This window comes from Oncorhynchus gorbuscha, linkage group LG15 (assembly GCF_021184085.1).
Source record: "Oncorhynchus gorbuscha isolate QuinsamMale2020 ecotype Even-year linkage group LG15, OgorEven_v1.0, whole genome shotgun sequence".
Classification (NCBI taxonomy): domain Eukaryota; kingdom Metazoa; phylum Chordata; class Actinopteri; order Salmoniformes; family Salmonidae; genus Oncorhynchus; species Oncorhynchus gorbuscha.
Window position 1 is genome coordinate 54,462,296 of NC_060187.1, and position 20,363 is coordinate 54,482,658.

At 43.3% G+C, this 20,363-nt stretch overlaps 1 protein-coding gene across 10 annotated transcripts in view; it reads right to left on the reverse strand.

The window, feature by feature from the left end:
- LOC123997511 (clathrin coat assembly protein AP180-like) overlaps positions 1–19,124 on the reverse strand; it is a 73,271-nt gene extending 54,147 nt beyond the window's left edge. For 4 of the 10 annotated variants that reach the window (XM_046301825.1, XM_046301826.1, XM_046301830.1 and 1 more), the window contains exon 1: positions 18,074–19,121. In XM_046301825.1, coding sequence (XP_046157781.1) covers positions 18,074–18,203 — 130 coding nt within the window. In that variant the 5' untranslated portion in view covers positions 18,204–19,121. Of the gene's footprint in view, positions 1–18,073 lie in introns of all 10 variants that reach the window. The other 6 variants (XM_046301823.1, XM_046301824.1, XM_046301828.1 and 3 more) reach the window with 6 other exon arrangements.
- Positions 19,125–20,363: the final 1,239 nt, after the last annotated feature.

A 20,363-nucleotide genomic window follows, 5' to 3' on the forward strand; every position in this document is an offset into this window, starting at 1 on the left:
GATAACACTTTTTTTTATCAAGGCTTTATTTGAAAGATATCATGAAGAACTGCTAAAGTGTTGCTACTGCTTTCAACATAGCTGCCCTGACGTTAAGACTAATCTGAAGATGGTGCTGGCTCAGGCTAACACTGGCGAGTGTAGAGACTGCAGAGTTATTGTTATCCATGTCGGCACCAACGATGTTAGGATGAAATATTCAGAGATCACCAAGTGCAACATAGTGTAAGCCTTAAATCAGCTAGAAAGATGTGTCGGCATCAAGTAATTGTCTCTGGCCCCCTCCCACTTAGAGGGAGTGATGAGCTCTACAGCAGAGTCTCACAAGTAGCTTGGCCTGCTGAGGGGTGATGGACTCCATCTTAGCTGGAGGGGTCTCTCATCTTATCTATGAACATAGACAGGGCTCTAACTCCTCTAGCTCCACAATGAGCTAAACATGGAGCTGTTCGCTCTAGCAATCTCACTGGAATAAAGACCTCCTCTATTCCTGTCATTATTGAAAGAGATTGTGATATCTCGCGTCTCAAAATAGGGCTACTTAATGTTAGATCCCTCACTTCCAAGGCATTTATAGTCAATGAACAAATCACTGATCATAATCTTGATGTGATTGGCCTGACTGAAACATGGCTTAAGCCTGATGAATTTACTGTGTTAAATGAGGCCTCTCCTCTTGGTGACCATATCCCCTATGCATCCCGCAAAGGTGGTGTTGCTAACATTTACAATAGCAAATTTCAATTTTAAAAAACGCCCTCACTGCTGCTCGATCATCCTATTTTTCCAACTTAATTGAGGAGAATAAGAACAACGTTTTTATCCAAAGCTCAGTTGTCTTGGCACTGCACAATGCTGCCAGGACCTAGGATCAAGGGAGACTCTGAAGTTTTTAAATATTATATCTCTTGACACATTAATGAAAATAGTCATGGCCTCTAAACCGTCAAGCTGCATACTGGACCTATTCCAACTAAACTACTGAAAGAGCTGTTTCCTGTGCGTGGCCCTCCTATCCACCAGATGGGTGTGTTCCAAACTTACTAAAAGTGGCAGTAATAAAGCATCTCTTGAAAAAGCCATACCTTGACCCATAAAATATTTTTAAAACTGTCGGCCTATATCGAATCTCCCATTCCTCTCAAAAATGTTAGAAAAGACTGTTGCACAGCAACTCACTGCCTTCCTGAAGACAAACAATCTATACAAAACGTTTCAGTCTGGTTTTAGACCCCATCATAGCACTGAGACTGCACTTATGAAGGTGGTAAATTGCCTTTTAATGGCATCAGACCGAGGCTCTGCATCTGTCCTTGTGCTCCTAGACCTTAGTGCTGCTTTTGATAGCATCGTTCACCACATTCTTTTGGAGAGATTGGAAACCCAAATTGGTCTACACGGACAAGTTCTGGCCTGGTTTAGATCTTATCTGTCGGAAAGATATCAGTTTGTCTCTGTGAATGGGTTGTCCTCTGACAAATTAACTGTACATTTCGGTGATCCTCAAGGTTCTGTTTTAGGACCACTATTGTTTTCACTATATATTTTACCTCTTGGGGATGTCAACATGTTAACTTTGACACACAGCTGTACATTTCAATGAAACATGGCGAAGCCCCAAAATGGCCCTCTCTGGATGCCTGTGTTTCAGACATAAGGAAGTGGATGGCTGCGGACTTTCTACTTTTAAACTCGGACAAAACAGAGATGCTTGTTCTAGGTCCCAAGAAACAAAGAGATCTTCTGTTGAATCTGACAATGAATCTTAATGGTTGTACAGTCGTCTCAAATAAAACTGTGAAGGACCTCGGCGTTACTCTGGACCCTGATCTCTCTTTTGACGAACATATCAAGTCTGTTTCAAGGGCAGCTTTTTTCCATCTACGTAACAATGCAAAAATCAGAAACTTTCTGTCCAAAAATGATGCAGAAAAATTAATCCATGCTTTTGTTACTTCTAGGTTAGACTACTGCAATGCTCTACTTTCCGGCTACCCGGATAAAGCACAAAATAAACTTCAGTTAGTGCTAAATACGGCTGCTAGAATCCTGAATAGAACCAAAAAAATTGATCATATTACTCCAGTGCTAGCCTCCCTACACTGGCTTCCTATCAAGGCAATGGCTAATTTCAAGGTTTTACTGCTAACCTACAAAGCATTACATGGGCTTGCTCCTACCTATCTCTCTGATTTGGTCCTGCCGTACATACCTACATGTACGCTACAGTCACAAGATGCAGGCCTCCTAACTGTCCCTAGAATTTCTAAGCAAACAGCTGGAGGCAGGGCTTTCTAATATAGAGCTCCATTTTTATGGAATGGTCTGCCTACCCATGTGAGAGACGCAAACTTGGTCTCAACCTTTAAGTCTTTACTGAAGACTCATCTCTTCAGTGGGTCATATGATTGAGTGTAGTCTGGCCCAGGAGTGTGAAGGTGAACGGAAAGGCTCTGGAGCAACGAACCGCCCTTGCTGTCTCTGCCTGGCCAGTTCCCCTCTTTCCATTGGGATTCTCTGCCTCTAACCCTATTACAGGGGCTGAGTCAATGGCTTACTGATGCTCTTTCATGCCGTCCCTAGGAGGGGTGCGTCACTTGAGTGGGTTGAGTCACTGATGTGATCTTCCTGTCTGGGTTGGCGCCCCCCCTTGGGTTGTGCCGTGGCGGAGATGTTTGTGGGCTATACTCGGCCTTGTCTCAGGATGGTAAGTTGGTGGTTGAAGATATCCCTCTAGTGGTGTGAGGGCTGTGCTTTGGCAAAGTGGGTGGGGTTATATCCTTCCTGTTTGGCCCTGTCCGGGGGTATCATCGGATGGGGCCACAGTGTCTCCTGACCCCTCCTGTCTCAGCCTCCAGTATTTATGCGGCAGTAGTTTGTGTCGGGGGGCTAGGGTCAGTTTGTTATATCTGGAGTACTTCTCCTGTCCTATCCGGTGTCCTGTGTGAATTTAAGTATGCTCTCTCTAATTCTCTCTTTCTCTCTTTCTTTCTCTCTCTTGGAGGACCTGAGCCCTAGGACCATGCCTCAGGACTACCTGGCATGATGACTCCTTGCTGTCCCCAGTCCACCTGGCCGTGCTGCTGCTCCAGTTTCAACTGTTCTGCCTGTGATTATTATTATTTTAACATACTGGTCATTTATGAACATTTGAACATCTTGGCCATGTTCTGTTATAATCTCCACCCGGCACAGCCAGAAGAGGACTGAACATCCCCACATAGCCTGGTTCCTCTCTAAGTTTCATCCTAGGTTTTGGCCTTTCTAGGGAGTTTTTCCTAGCCACCGTGCTTCTACACCTGCATTGCTTGCTGTTTGGGGTTTTCGGCTGGGTTTCTGTACAGCACTTTGAGATATCAGCTGATGTACGAAGGGCTATATAAATAGATTCGATTTGATTTGATGACCTGCACCAAAGTTAGATTAGGATATAGGCCAATGACTAGATTAAATGTATTTGCACTATTACTTTTTTGCTACTACTTTTAGTCTTCAAATATCTGGTTGTATAGTACACTACCTTAGTACACTACTCTCCAGTAGGTGTACCAAAACAGTAGGTGTACCAAAATATTTAAGGGCATTTTCTCAATAGTGGCATTACAAGTTTATTAACTTTCAAAGCAGAATAACTTTCCCATTGTTCCTCAACTGCAGTGTACGATATACTATTTTCTATCTCTGACTAATTTTATCCAATGTAAAAAACACAATTTCCAATTTTGCTAAATGGGACCAAATCCAGGTGGTGGGTTACATATCTACTGCCACCTCTCACCTCCTCCCCTGTGCCCTCCAACCCCTACTACTACATAAAACCTGTTAATTGGAATGACTGTTGATTTAGATTTAGGCAGTGCAGGTGATAATTAACAGTGCTGGTGATAATTAACACCCCACACACACACACACACACACAGAGAGATGGGTATTCTGCTGCAAATGCCTGTCGGATGTCATGATAGAATATACTGTATATGTGTTGTTATGTATGTGTTTTGGTGTGTATACGTGCATGCGTGTGTGTCCACATCCCTGATCATGACTCATTTACACTCAAACAGCTGTTGTAGCAGGGCAAGAGGATGGAAGCCATATTGTTTAAATTGCATTGGATAAAGATGGTGGTCCTTATGAGCAGCAGGGTAGCAGGTCTCTTCCTTCTGAACCATCTAATTTGGCTATTATCCAAATCCTGCCAGTGCACTACCTCCCTCTGGGCTGAGGCTAAGGCTGTTCTTCTCATCTTACTGGGGTCTTAACCTTTGAAGTCAGTATGAAAACGATCCGTTTTTCTAACCATAGGGACCAAAAAGCACGGTAGAAGCCAGAATCCCAACATGGCCACAATAATAAGTTGATGTGAGAGTCATGAAGTGGTTAAACGTTTCCCAAGACTTGTGCCCAGGCAGCTGGGGGCCATGACTGGCATAGACACACAAAGCTGGGCTTCTTAATCCATAGCGTCCCTATACAGTTGTGTTCTCAATCCCCTTCCACACAACGAGAACTTGGCAGGAGAACGTACTTAGCATTCACACATAAGCAGTGTAACAGCTCTAAGATTGCTGGAGCCTGCACTGAAGACACAAGCGGGCCCTGTCGAGCCCCCATCAAGAGTGTTGAAAGATGTTAAAGCACCTCCTTGCTGTTCAGCTGTAATGATCACAATTCTAAAATAATGAACGCATGGATCTTTCACACACCTGACATCTTACTCTTTTCATGGCTTTCGATGTAAGCTGTGGTGTGAAGCTACACCATCTTCTAGGTGTGAAGGTGTGGTCTGAGGAATCCTGACTGACAAACGGACCATTATAGTCTACTGTGTTGCCTGGCAGGAGGAAGACCCATTTCTGATCAGAGTCATGTTCTCAAGAGAGAAACATTTTTGAAATAGGGAGATTTTAAATGAAAAATATTGCTTTACAAAATGTTTTGCGACAGAGTGCCCTACTGAACATGACCCAAGTGATCTAGTTCAGCTACTACACTGGTGTCCTATTACACTACTACTGATTTATGTCTAGTGAAATCCCTTGTCCAATGAGGGTTGGACACCTGAGAGATTTTGGAGGCTCTCTCTCTCCTCACTGCAGCACACTACTAGCACTGCATAATTTCACTCTCTACTGGGAGAGAATGAATATGGGTGAGGTAAGGATGATTCCCGCTTATGGGTCAGCATGGAAAGCTTACAGGCCTGGTGTTTGACGATATCACACTCACAAAATCACCATGGAAACATACCGGGGACACAGAGTCTTCAAATGAAAAAGACACGAGAGACCTTTCAGCTTTTTAGATGGCACCACTCTTATATCCAGACAAACTATTTCTTACCACAAGATAGCAACATTAAGTGTGCTTCGGTGTACCTCAATCAGGCAAGAACATGTTCTGAATGAATAACAATTTCCAGTCCTCCTCTAGCCGATGGGGAAGCCTTGATGAACAAGACTTGGAAGGACAGCATCACAACTAGTTAGAAATGAATAATAAAACAGCAGGATCCCTATTTTGCTCAAAAATCATACTTCTTGTATATTTCCTTTTTTTCTCTCAATTATTGAAGTCTGAGAAGAAAATGTGCTGGATGCAAAAGTTATTAAATTCATAATGTTGTTAGATCTAATAATGTTTTTGTGAGGGGTTCAGATCACAGACCTGTAATAATCTAAAAAAATTACATATATAAAAAAATGAAAAATAATTTTTTAAAGATCTATATTATTTGTCTTGTCTGTACCATCTCCCCCACCCCTCCCCCTTCATTGTAGGTGCCACCATTTTCTATTCTCCCCTCCCTCCCTCCCCCTCACCCCCCCTCCCACCTCCCTCTCTCTTCCCCATGAGCTCATATTGTAGACATATCTATGCATAAAACAAAACATAATGGGTAGCTCATCTTATGTTTGAAAAATTGTTTGTGGGACCAAGGCACACATGAATAGAATCAGCATGTATCCATCAATATTCTATACTGACATTCAAAATACAAATGATGAATTCAAACAATTCTACATTTTTGACTACTCTATTGAATGTATCTAATGTTGTTTCCTTGGCGCTGTTCACACGAGCTATGGAGAGCTGCAGTGAAAGATCATCAAGGAAGTTTTGTAGCCATTGCGTTATGCTGAGGTTATGTGGAGGCTTGCATCTGGTCAATAACATTTTTTTTGCCGCAGTCAGTTCAGACAACCATACTCATTTCTGGGGTACTGTGAAAGTCAGTGAAGAGTCATCTTCAACAATAAAATACTGGGGAGATGGGAAATGGCAGCACCAACTGTGCTCGACACAGACTTGGCGACCTGGGACCAAAAGGTCTTCATACTGGGGCAGTCCCACATCATGTGCATGTAGGTTCCAAAACTCAGTGAGTGGATGGAATGGTGTTCATAAGTGCACATAGTAGTTCTTAACTGCAAATGTAAAAAAAAAAGAAATGACATACCAAATTAAACATTTTGTTTTAGGTCACGAAAGGATAATAAACCTTCATCAGTTCATTATGTCTGAAAATGTATGAGTTGTTTGTTCAGACCGTTGTTTAAAAATAATAGGTTTCCCTCCCAAAGGTAGGGAGCTATTTCTAAATATTGGTGTTTGGGTATGCCATTGCACTTTCCAATTACCCAGTTCTTCGATTTGTTGCCAGGTCTATATTGTGTGGGAGATTATTGGTCCTAACTGAGTACGGCACAATTTAGGAGATGAGGAAGAGAATAGTATCTCTCAGTCTGACTGGTGACACTATACTTTCCTCAATTTCCAACCAAGAAAGACATTTATCTTGATCAAATGTGTCAAGAGGGCTTCTTAAAGAAAAACTAACAGGTCTGTGAGAGCCGTAATTCTTACTGGTTGGTAGGTGATCAAATACTTATGTCATGCAATAAAATGCTAATTAAATACTTAAAAGTCATACAATGTGATTTTCTGGATTTTTGTTTTAGATTCCGTCTCTCACAGTTGAAGTGTACCTATGATAAAAATTACAGACCTCTACATGCTTTGTAAGTAGGAAAACCTGCAAAATTGTCAGTGTGTCAAATACTTGTTCTCCCCACTGTAGTTACTCTGTATAGATGAGAGAACCTTCCAGAAAAACAACCATCTCTGCAGCACTCCACCAATCAGGTATTTATGGTAGAGTGGCCAGACAAAGCCACTCCTCAGTAAAAAAAAACATGACAGCCCTCTTGGAGATTACCAAAAGGCACCTAAAGGACTCTCAGACCATGAGAAATAAGATTATCTGGTCTGATGAAACCAAGATTGAACTATTTGGCCTGAATGCCAAGCGTCACGTCTGGAGGAAACCTGGCACCATCCCTACGGTGAAATATGGTGGTGGCACCATCATGCTGTGAGGATGTTTTTCAGTGGCACGGACTGGAAGACTAGTCAGGATCGAGGGAAAGATGAACAGAGCAAAGTACAGAGAGATCCTTGATGAAAACCTGCTCCAGAGGGCTCAGGACATCAGACTTGGGCAAAGGTTCTCCTTCCAACAGGACAATGACCCTAAGCACACAGCCAAGACTTCCGGATAAGCCTCTGAATGTCCTTGAGTGGCCCAGTCAGAGCCCGGACTTGAACCCGATCTAAACATCTCTGGATAGACCTGACAATAGATGTGCAGCGAAGCTCCCCATCCAACCTGACAGAGCTTGAGAGGATCTTCAGAGAAGAATGGGAGAAACTCCCCAAATACTGGTGTGCCAAGCTTTTAGCGTCATATGCAAGAAGACTCAAGGCTGTAATCACATCCAAAGGTGCTTCAACAAAGTACTGAGTAAAGGGTTTAAATGCTTATGTAAATGTGATGTTTTTATTTTTATTTTTTTGACCCAAAAATGTAAACCCTGTTTTTGCTTTGTCTATTATTGTCACGTCTGCTCCTCTCCTCCCCTCCGGTGTACGATGTCGCCAGAGTACTAACCACCGGTCCTGGGATTCATCATTACGCACAGCTGGCACTCATCATTACGCGCAACTGTGAATCATTATGATTCACACCTGGACTCCATTATCTTCATAATTTCCTCCCCTTTATATGTCACTCTCCCAGGTTCACTCACCAGTTGGTATTGTTCTTGCGTACATTAGTGTCATGTACTTGGTTTTGTTATTTTACTAAAACGTTTCACCTGCACCTGCTTCCGACTCACCGCCCCATCATTACAATTATGGGGTATTGTGTGTAGATTGATGAGGAAAAAATACAATTTAATTCAATAAGGCTAGAATAAGGCTGTAATGTAACAAAGTGTCGAAAAAGTCAAAGGGTCTGAATACTTTCCGAATGCACTGTATGTCATCTGCATATAATAAGATTTGGTGGTCCGTGTCCTCAACTGATATTTTCTCTAAATCTTGGGATTGATCTATTGTTTTAGCTAAAGGCTCCAGTGATGGGGAAAATAGGTGACTAGACACTGGACAGCCTTGATGAGTTCCCCGTTTGATGTCGAACTGTGAGGAGCATTGGTTGCACATCAAGACCATCGCAATGGGGTTACGATACATATTTATAAATATTTAGCCAAATACCATTCTTTCCATAGAATACCAGAGAAGGACAAAGACCTGACTGCACAGGGGGATGGTATATTAGGAGTAATGTGCATTATACATATGAGACGTCTCAGACTGGCGTCAGACAATCTATGTTTGATAAAAACCTGTTTGATCAGGATTAACTAGTTTGGGTAAATGGTTTCAAGACATTTGGCTAGAACCTTTTCGTACAATTTCATGTCACTGTTAATGAGGGAGAGAGGCCTATGACTTGAATAGAGAGTTGTGTCTTTATGTAACAGAGAGATAATTGCACTATTAACCTCTCTATTGAAAAATCCCATTTGAATAGATGTTTGTATCATTTCTAATTATATCAAGCCAAGTTCAGACCAAAAGGTTAAATAGAATTCCGGTGCAATGCCATCCCATCCAGGGGATTTACCTCAGTTCATGTCTTTCAATGCATCGTGCAGTTCAATGAGCATTATACTGTAGGTGCATTTAGAGTGTGAATCATCGGAGGAGAGTTGTGCTAGATTCAAGCCCTCGAAAAAGGGTCTCTTACTCTCTTCTGTATTTTGTACTTCAGAGCTGTATACCTTTTCATATCAATTTTTCAATTGTAAATTGATTGATGGTGAAAAAGAGAACACGTCAGACTGAATGGGAACGCCGTCATCAAGACCATCATTATTGCGTAATTTACTAGATAAGAGGAAGCTAGGTCTATTTACTGTCCACATAATCAGTTTGTCTGACTTTATGAATAAGAAATTCTGCTCTTAATCTGAGTAAGGAATTTAACTCCGATTTGATGATGAATAATTCTCTCTCCTTCTCGGCTGGAAAAATGTTCTGCTGTGGATGAGTTAGCAAGGATAACGTGAGACTGTTGAGACTTGTTCAAACCAGAAGCAAATGCTATTGTATTGTTTCTAATGAACCCTTTAATGGCGTCCCACAGGAATTCATTATCATTCACCAATTCTTTGTTGAGGAGGATAAATTCATGTAAATCAGACCTGGATTGATTACAGAAATCCAATTTGTTTAAGAGAGTGAGATTACTTGTGGCACAATTTGGAACATTGGTTAAGTTTCTGTCATGATCAGACATAGACATACAGTGTGTACAATTACCACCTTTTGTACTAGATGCAATAACTGTGATGAAAGTAATATGGAATGAATCTATCCTTGAAAATGATCTGTGCCTAGCAGAGTAAAAAGTATATTCTTTCAGGTGTGGATTATGCACTCTCCATATTGTATATCTACCAGTGTAACATCAGAAACCATATTTTGCTACGCTATAGTGGCTTGTGGTTCCGTACCCGATTTGTTAAGATTTTTATGGTTGTATTCATGTCACCACCTAAGACCATATGGAAATCCGATGTTATTTTGGATAGAGAAACAAAATAACTAATAATTGTTAGTATTGGGGGCATATGCAGAAACAAAAATATATACAGTACCAGTCAAAATTTTGGACACACCTACTCATTCAAGGGTTTTTCTTTATTTTTATTATTTTCTACATGGAAGAATAATAGTGAAGACATCAAAACTATGAAATAACACATATTTTGTAACCAAAACAAGTGTTGAAAAATGTTGTAAAATATATTTTACATTCTTTAAAGTAGCACCCCTTTGCCTTCATGACAGCTTTGAACACTCTTGGCATTCTCTCAACCAGCTTCATGAGGAATGCTTTTCCAACAGTCTTGAAGGAGTTCCCACATATGCTGAGCAGTTTTTGGCTGCTTTTCTGTCACTCTGCGGTCCAACTCATCCCAAACCATCTCAATTGGGTTGAGGTCAGGTGATTGTGGAGGCCAGGTCATCTGATGCAGCACTCCATCACCCTCTAAACAAGTCACTTCTTCTTATTTGTGTCATTTAGTAATGGTTTCTTTGCAGCAATTCGACCATGAAGGCCTGGTTCACACAGCCTCCTCTGAACAGTTGATGTTGAGATGTGCCCTTTGCTTGAACTCTGTGAAGCATTTATTTGGGCTGCAATCTGAGGTGCAGTTAACTCTAATGAACTTATCCGCCGCAGTGGAGGTAACTGTGGGTCTTCCTTTCCTGTGGCCATCCTCATGAGTGCTTGATAGTTTTTGCGACAGCACTTGAAGAAACATTCAAAGTTCTTGAAATGTTCCACATTGACTGACCTTCATGTCTTAAAGTAATGAAGGACTGTCATTTCTCTTTGCTTTTTTTGAGCTGTTCTTGCCATAACATGGACTTGGTCTTTTACCAAATAGGGATATCTTTTGTATACCTACATTGTCACAACACAACTGATTTGCTCAAACACATTAAGAAGGAAAGAAATTCCACAAATTAACTTTTAACAAGGCACACCGGTTAATTGAAATGCATTCCAGGTGACTACATTTACATTACATTTAAGTCATTTAGCAGACGCTCTTATCCAGAGCGACTTACAAATTGGTGCATTCACCTTATGACATCCAGTGGGACAGTCACTTAACAATAGTGCATCTAAAACTTAGGGGGGTGGGGTGAGAGGGATTACTTATCCTATCCTAGGTATTCCTTAAAGAGGTGGGGTTTCAGGTGTCTCCGGAAGGTGGTGATTGACTCCGCTGTCCTGGCGTCGTGAGGGAGTTTGTTCCACCATTGGGGGGGCCAGGGCAGCGAACAGTTTTGACTGGGCTGAGCGGGAGCTGTACTTCCTCAGTGGTAGGGAGGCGAGCAGGCCAGAGGTGGATGAACGCAGTGCCCTTGTTTGGGTGTAGGGCCTGATCAGAGCCTGGAGGTACTGAGGTGCCGTTCCCCTCACAGCTCCGTAGGCAAGCACCATGGTCTTGTAGCGGATGCGAGCTTCAACTGGAAGCCAGTGGAGAGAACGGAGGAGCGGGGTGACGTGAGAGAACTTGGGAAGGTTGAACACCAGACGGGCTGCGGCGTTCTGGATGAGTTGAAGGGGTTTAATGGCACAGGCAGGGAGCCCAGCCAACAGCGAGTTGCAGTAATCCAGACGGGAGATGACAAGTGCCTGGATTAGGACCTGCGCCGCTTCCTGTGTGAGGCAGGGTCGTACTCTGCGGATGTTGTAGAGCATGAACCTACAGGAACGGGCCACCGCCTTGATGTTGGTTGAGAACGACAGGGTGTTGTCCAGGATCACGCCAAGGTTCTTGGCGCTCTGGGAGGAGGACACAATGGAGTTGTCAACCGTGATGGCGAGATCATGGAACGGGCAGTCCTTCCCCGGGAGGAAGAGCAGCTCCGTCTTGCCGAGGTTCAGCTTGAGGTGGTGATCCGTCATCCACACTGATATGTCTGCCAGACATGCAGAGATGCGATTCGCCACCTGGTCATCAGAAGGGGGAAAGGAGAAGATTAATTGTGTGTCGTCTGCATAGCAATGATAAGAGAGACCATGTGAGGTTATGACAGAGCCAAGTGACTTGGTGTATAGCGAGAATAGGAGAGGGCCAAGAACAGAGCCCTGGGGACACCAGTGGTGAGAGCGTGTGGTGAGGAGACAGATTCTCGCCACGCCACCTGGTAGGAGCGACCTGTCAGGTAGGACGCAATCAAGCGTGGGCCGCGCCGGAGATGCCCAACTCGGAGAGGGTGGAGAGGAGGATCTGATGGTTCACAGTATCGAAGGCAGCCGATAGATCTAGAAGGATGAGAGCAGAGGAGAGAGAGTTAGCTTTAGCAGTGCGGAGCGCCTCCGTGATACAGAGGAGAGCAGTCTCAGTTGAATGACTAGTCTTGAAACCTGACTGATTTGGATCAAGAAGGTCATTCAGAGAGAGATAGCGGGAGAGCTGGCCAAGGACGGCACGTTCAAGAGTTTTGGAGAGAAAAGAAAGAAGGGATACTGGTCTGTAATTGTTGACATCGGAGGGATCGAGTGTAGGTTTTTTCAGAAGGGGTGCAACTCTCGATCTCTTGAAGACGGAAGGGACGTAGCCAGCGGTCAGGGATGAGTTGATGAGCGAGGTGAGGTAAGGAGAAGGTCTCCGGAAATGGTCTGGAGAAGAGAGGAGGGGATAGGGTCAAGCGGGCAGGTTGTTGGGCGGCCGGCCGTCACAAGACGCGAGATTTCATCTGGAGAGAGAGGGGAGAAAGAGGTCAGAGCACAGGGTAGGGCAGTGTGAGCAGAACCAGCGGTGTCGTTTGACTTAGCAAACGAGGATCGGATGTCGTCGACCTTCTTTTCAAAATGGTTGACGAAGTCATCTGCAGAGAGGGAGGAGGGGGGGGCGGAGGATTCAGGAGGGAGGAGAAGGTGGCAAAGAGCTTCCTAGGGTTAGAGGCAGATGCTTGGAATTTAGCGTGGTAGAAAGTGGCTTTAGCAGCAGAGACAGAGGAGGAAAATGTAGAGAGGAGGGAGTGAAAGGATGCCAGGTCCGCAGGGAGGCGAGTTTTCCTCCATTTCCGCTCGGCTGCCCGGAGCCCTGTTCTGTGAGCTCGCAATGAGTCATCGAGCCACGGAGCGGGAGGGGAGGACCGAGCCGGCCTGGAGGATAGGGGACATAGAGAGTCAAGGGATGCAGAGAGGGAGGAGAGGAGGGTTGAGGAGGCAGAATCAGGAGATAGGTGGGAGAAGGTTTGAGCGGAGGGAAGAGATGATAGGATGGAAGAGGAGAGAGTAGCGGGGGAGAGAGAGCGAAGGTTGGGACGGCGCGATACCATCCGAGTAGGGGCAGTGTGGGAGGTGTTGGATGAGAGCGAGAGGGAAAAGGATACAAGGCAGTGGTCGGAGACTTGGAGGGAGTTGCAATGAGGTTAGTGGAAGAACAGCATCTAGTAAAGATGAGGTCGAGGCGTATTGCCTGCCTTGTGAGTAGGGGGAAAGGTGAGAGGGTGAGGTCAAAAGAGGAGAGGAGTGGAAAGAAGGAGGCAGAGAGGAAAGAGTCAAAGGTAGACGTGGGGAGGTTAAAGTCGCCCAGAACTGTGAGAGGTGAGCCGTCCTCAGGAAAGGAGCTTATCAAGGCATCAAGCTCATTGATGAACTCTCCGAGGGAACCTGGAGGGCGATAAATGATAAGGATGTTAAGCTTGAAAGGGCTAGTAACTGTGACAGCATGGAATTCAAAGGAGGCGATAGACAGATGGGTAAGGGGAGAAAGAGAGAATGACCACTTGGGAGAGATGAGGATCCCGGTGCCACCACCCCGCTGACCAGACGCTCTCGGGGTGTGCGAGAACACGTGGGCGGACGAAGAGAGAGCAGTAGGAGTAGCAGTGTTGTCTGTGGTGATCCATGTTTCCGTCAGTGCCAAGAAGTCGAGGGACTGGAGGGAGGCATAGGCTGAGATGAACTCTGCCTTGTTGACTGCAGATTGGCAGTTCCAGAGGCTACCGGAGACCTGGAACTCCACGTGGGTCGTGCGCGCTGGGACCACCAGAGTAGGGTGGCCGCGGCCACGCGGTGAGGAGCGTTTGTATGGTCTGTGCAGAGAGGAGAGAACAGGGATAAACAGACACATAGTTGACAGGCTACAGAAGAGGCTACGCTAATGCAAAGGAGATTGGAATGACAAGTGGACTACACGTCTCGAATGTTCAGAAAGTTAAGCTACGTAGCAAGAATCTTATTGACTAAAATGATTAAAATGATACAGTACTGCTGAAGTAGGCCAGCTGGCAGTGGGTGCGTTGTTGACACTACACTAATCAAGTCGTTCCGTTGAGTGTAATAGTTTCTGCAGTGCTGCTATTCGGGGGCTAGCAGGCTAGCTAGCAGTGTTGTTTACGTTACGTTGCGTTAAAAGAACGACAATAGATGGCTAGCGAACCTAGAAAATCGCTCTAGACTACACAATTATCTTTGATACAAAGACGGCTATGTAGCTAGCTAAGTAGCTAGCTACGATCAAACAAATCAAACCGTTGTACTGTAATGAAATGAAGTGAAAATGTGATACTACCTGTGAATGCGACCGGGTAGTTGAGTTCTATACAGAAGACGTTGGCTAGCGTTGGCTAGCTAGCAGAGTCACCTACGTTAAGGACGACAAATAGCTGGCTAGCTAACCTCGGTAAATTAAGATAATCACTCTAAGACTACACACTCTAAACCTAAACAACACAATTATCTTGGATACGATGATACGAAGACAGCAAAGACAGCTATGTAGCTAGCTAACACTAAACTAATCAAGTCGTTCAGTTGAGTGTAATAGTTTCTCCAGTGCAGCTAATCAGTGGACGTTAGCTAGCTGGCTAGTGAAGACTACGTTAGGACGGCTGGTTGAGAGAATGCCAAGAGTATGCAAAGCTGTCATCAAGGCAAAGGGGTGCTACTTTGAAGAATCTCAAATTTAAAATATTTGTAGGTTTGTTTAACACTTTTGTGGTAACAACATGATTCCATATGGGTTATTTCATAGTGTTGATGTCTTCACTATTATTCTACAATGTAAAAATAGTAAAAAATTAATAAAAACCCTTGAATGAGTAGGTGTGTCCAAACTTTTGACTGGTACTGTAAATTTGCCAGAAAATATTTATTTCACATAGGCAGGCAATCCTCCCTTCTTGATCATTGAAACTTGAGATTACGGCGAAACACAACAATTACCACTTTTGTTTTATTATTAAAAGAAGAAAAGGAAGCCAACTTCAAGTTTTTGTTTTCTATTTTGCTTATGTCATCATCCTTCATTATATGAGATTCCTGGAGTATGGCAATATCTACTCCTTTCCTATTCATAATATCAAAACAACATTTTCTCCTTTTATGCCCTGTAAATTCCAAGAAAGCACAGTTAGCTTTAACCATTAAAACATCTGGAAGAGACTTTGTTGCAAATGTAATAATGAGTACACTCCCATTTTAAAGTAAATATAAAGTAAATAGATGAGTAATCAATAATCAGCATAGAATACAGTACGTAAAAATAAAAAATAAACACATTTTCCAAGAGCCCTCCCAGATTGCAACTCATATAAACATCCCCCTTTCCCTCCCCTACCCTCCCATTAAAAAGGGAATACTTGTGATTATATTGCAGTTATATTAGACTTGTAATATCTACAGCAATGTTTGATTTAATTATGAGACTATTTGCCATATGTACTATTTTGTGTGTGTGTGTGTGTGTGTGTGTGTGTGTGTGTGTGTGTGTGTGTGTGTGTGTGTGTGTGTGTGTGTGTGTGTGTGTGTGTGTGTGTGTGTGTGTGTGTGTGTGTGTGTGCATGCATATATATGTGTGTGAACCTGTTGTGTATTCAGTGGAGAGCATTGTCTCTTAGAGCTAATCAATGAGCGACATCACATATACTCAGAGCACTAAACGAGAGTGACTGGCTATGAGGAGCAGAGGACACTGAGACTGCACTTTCCAAGATGTCAAAAGATTGCTGACACATGATTGGCTGGGGGTGGGTTTTCCAATCCCCCAATCCCATGATTAAGGAGAGAACATAAATATGCTTTAGTCCCAGACTCAAGGAGGGTGGATTGGGTGGATAGATTTTGGATAGATTTTTCCCTGTGAGGTTTTTCCAAGGTCATTCGTGGTTTTCATATTGATGATGTACAGAAAGAGAAACTATAGCCTTAGGTTACCTAGCTGGCGCAGTATTGGACTATCATCCTGGCAAGCAGACTCTCTTGGCCTAATTGCCACAGACTGATCACCAATGGTTCTTAGGGAGAAAGTGAGGCAAACAAGCCACCTGCCATCAGTGATAATGTAGGCCTGATGCAAATCAGAGGCCTTTGGATTAAATTGATCTGGTGCCTGACATGGGCACCCATGACAAAGATTCTCTTAGGTAGGATTGTATAATCTTTCAAATGCTTACACATAATCGCATACAGGGGTATACACTTAGTATACAAAACATTAAGAATACCTGCTCGTTCCATGACATAGACTGACCAGATGAATCCAGGTGAAAGCTATATGATCCCTATATGATCCCAATCAGTGTAGATGAAGGGGAGGAGACAGGTTAAATAATTATTTTATAAGCCTCGCGACAATTGAAGCATGGATCGTGCACCATTGAGAGGGTGAATGGGCAAGACAAAATATTTAAACGCTTTTGAACGGGATATGGTAGTAGGATCCAGGCGCACCAGTTTGTGTCAAGAACTGCAACATTGACGGATGCTTCACACTCAACAGTTTCCTCTGTGTATCAAGAATGGTCCACCACCCAAAGGACATCCAGCCAACTGGACACAACTGTGGGAAGTAATTGGAGTCAACATGGGCCAGTATCCCTGTGGAATGCTTTGTAGAGTCCATGCCCTGGCAAACTGAAGCTGTTCTGAGGGCAAAAGGTTGGAGGTGCAACTCAATATTAGGAAGATGTTCCTAGTGTTTGGTATACTCATTGTATTTGGGTGTTTCAGACATTTAGTATAATACAACTCTGAAACTAAGAAGTGAATTCAGCACATCGGGTTTCCTATGTCGTTGTAAGGCAAAACCTGAAAAACAATGCTTGTATCTCCTCACCATTTAACAAAGTGGGGCTTTGATACCAGACACAGCTGACAGACAGTGCCACTCTGCCTCCTATAACCCCTCAAACTGACCAGGTCCCAAGGTACAAGCCTGTGTTAGTAGTAGTGACAACAGGACCTTTGACCTTTTGCATTATGCATTTAGCAACATTGGTGCAGGAATCTATTATTCAGACAGATAGAGGCCCTGATCCAATGCTTTAAAAACATAGCCTGCCTTCCTTCCTTCATTCATTCCTTCCTTCCTTTCTTCTTTGAGGTAATCCCTGATCTAACAAAAATGGCTAGTTGTAATTCATGGTTCTATCCCATAGCTTCCACCATTTCAACCATATCAGATCACTTATTTCTCAAATGAGGGTGGAAGGAAGGATGCAAAGGTAGGAGGCTGATGGCTCTGTTCTGTTCAATGTCCTGGCTCGGAGTTGACTACTTCAGTCTAACTTCCCCTTTTATGAGCACAGCAGGCATCAATATTGATCGGTGATGCCTGGCAAGGGGCCTGGATAGTCTGGCTAAAGCAAAACATAATTTGTTTTAGGTCTACATGATGAAAAAATGTATTTCACACAAGAAAATGAAGATGGTGAACCATTACTATTGATGTAATAATATTATAATATGGGTATAGGGATCACCGGAGGTTGATGGCACCTTAATTGAGGAGGATGGGCTCGTGGTAATGGCTGGAGCGGAATGAGTAGACTAGTATCAAATACATGAAACGCATAGTTTGATGACATTCCATTTGCTCCATTATGAGCAGCCTCCACTGATAGGTATAATATTATTAAATCACAGGCACACACACACACACACACACACACACACACACACACACACACACACACACACACACACACACACACACACACACACACACACACACACACACACACACACACACACACACACACACACACACACACACACACACACACACACACACACACACACACACACACACACACACACACACACACACACACACACACACACACACACACAGGCAGGGAACCAGTACTTGTTAGGTGTGTGTAGAGATGGGGAGGCCATACTTACATTCCAGGTGTTTTTTCTTGGGTGCTGTCTGCTCATGAGTGGTGGCTTTGCAAACAGCTCGAGCAACCTCCGATCCGGTTAAGCTGTATTGCGCCGCGGCAATGCGGTCCGTCAGCGTCTGCCCCGACATCTTCTCTCCGTGGCGTCAAACCTCACTAATCAAACGTCAAAAATGGTCCCCCCCCAAAGCACAACCAGTCGTGGTATTCCAGACTGCCCTTAAAAATCCACTGGGGAGGTGGATATAGGAAAAAAATACTCTCAGCCTAGATATGGGGAAATGTTCTGAGATCGGAAATGAAACGACAAATTGAAAAGGATGTTTGACATGGATAATGGCAAATAAGGTTGCGTCGTGCTTTCCTCTCGAGTCCAATTTACCGATAGCCTATGCCTTACTTAGCCCTGGCCCATGCTATATGAACTCGATTTGATAAATAAGATTGGCCAATAGGCTAATATAGGTGCAATTTATCATCAATATGCAATACAAAAAGGCAAAGGGAGAGATGAGGTCGATTTAATTTCTATGATACCTTCTCGTTGTAATTGTCTATAAACGGGTATTTATTTTTTGCAATGTTTGATTTGTATAATTCTACATTAGTAATAAATGTTTTACAATTAAATATCCGTTCAATTACTTGTAGGTTATTCTATTCTAAAGCCCTTACTGTAACGGTTTGGATGGTCTCCTCCTTATAAAATGATGGTTCGCTGTGGATGATGCTCGACCAACAACGCGTCCTTCTCTCTTCCAGTGAAGGACTATATTCCTCGCTAAGGACCCCAGTTTTTCAGCCAACTATTTCACTTCTCAATTTATGGGCCATTAAATAACAGTGTCGTTCTTCCTCCCAGTGATCCACCGTTCACCACCGACGATGCTTGAAACTGAGGAGGTGGATGGTGGCGTTTCGGTGGATTTGCCTTGTTTGTTAATTTATGTATTTATTATCTCACTCCTCCCCCTGGTCTGAATCAGATGGCACGTCATTTAAGAACCCAGTAGGCTAGTAAGCAGCATCGATATAATCAGCGGGCTGCATCCCAATGGCGAGGCGATTTCTTAAAGGGTTAAAGGGGACTACAGAAGCCAACGGTGCAACGGATAGGCAGATATGCAGAGTAACCAACAGCTGATTTATCCAGTGCTGGAGAAGGGTATGGAAGGCTCCCTGACTCAACTGTATTGTGTTGTATTACGCTGCTTATTATGCTTTCATATGTAATCCCCGTTGGAAGTCTGTTTGTCTTTTCCTCTGGATTCCCTGAGAAGAATGGCTTGTTCACAATTATATGTTTGCGCATCTATTGGTGATGATAGAGAAACCGTCAAATATTTATATTAGAACAATTTTAGCACCATGGCACTGTCCACAAGTGCTGCCCAGTCTATGGATCTCTAACCATTTCAGCATCTTGGCGCTGGCCTCAATTGGTTTCCACCAAAAACACCTTCCATCAAAGAAGACCAGCATCCTGGAGTCGCCTCTTCACTGTTGACATTGAGACTGGTGTTTTGCGGGTACTATTCAATGAAGATGCCAGTTGAGGACTTGTGAGGCTTCTGTTTCTCAAACTAGACACTCTAATGTACCTGTCCTCTTGCTCAGTTGTGCACCGGGGCCTCTCACTCATCTTTCTATTCTGTTTATAGCCAGTTTGCGCTGTTCTGTGAAGGGAGTAGTACACAGTGCACGAGATCTTCAGTTTCTTGCCAATTTCTCTCATGGAATAGCCCTCATTTCTCAGAACAAGAATAGATTGACGAGTATCAGAAGATCTTTATTTCTTGCCATTTTGAGCCTATAAGCAAATCCACAAATGCTGAAGCTCCAGATACTCAACTAGTCTAAAGAAGGCCAGTTTTATTGCTTCTTTAATCAGAACAACAGTTTTCAGCTGTGCAAACATAATTGATTTTTTTTTTCTAATGATCAATTAGCCTTTTAAAATTATAAACTTGGATTAGCTAACACAACGTGCCATTGGAACACAGGAGTGATGGTTGCTGATAATGGGCCTCTGTATGCCTATGTAGATATTCCATAAAAAATCTGCGTTTCCAGCTACAATAGTCATTTACAACATTAACAATGTCTACACTGTATTTCTGATCAATTTGATGTTATTTTAATGGACAAAAAAAGCATTCTCTTTCAAAAACAAAGACTTTCCAAGTGACCCAAAACCTTTGAACGGTAGTGTATATATTTTTTATTGTAGGCTATAAGGACTAATAATACTAATAATAGCCTAGTTATAATTGTTTTTAGCTTAAATGTCT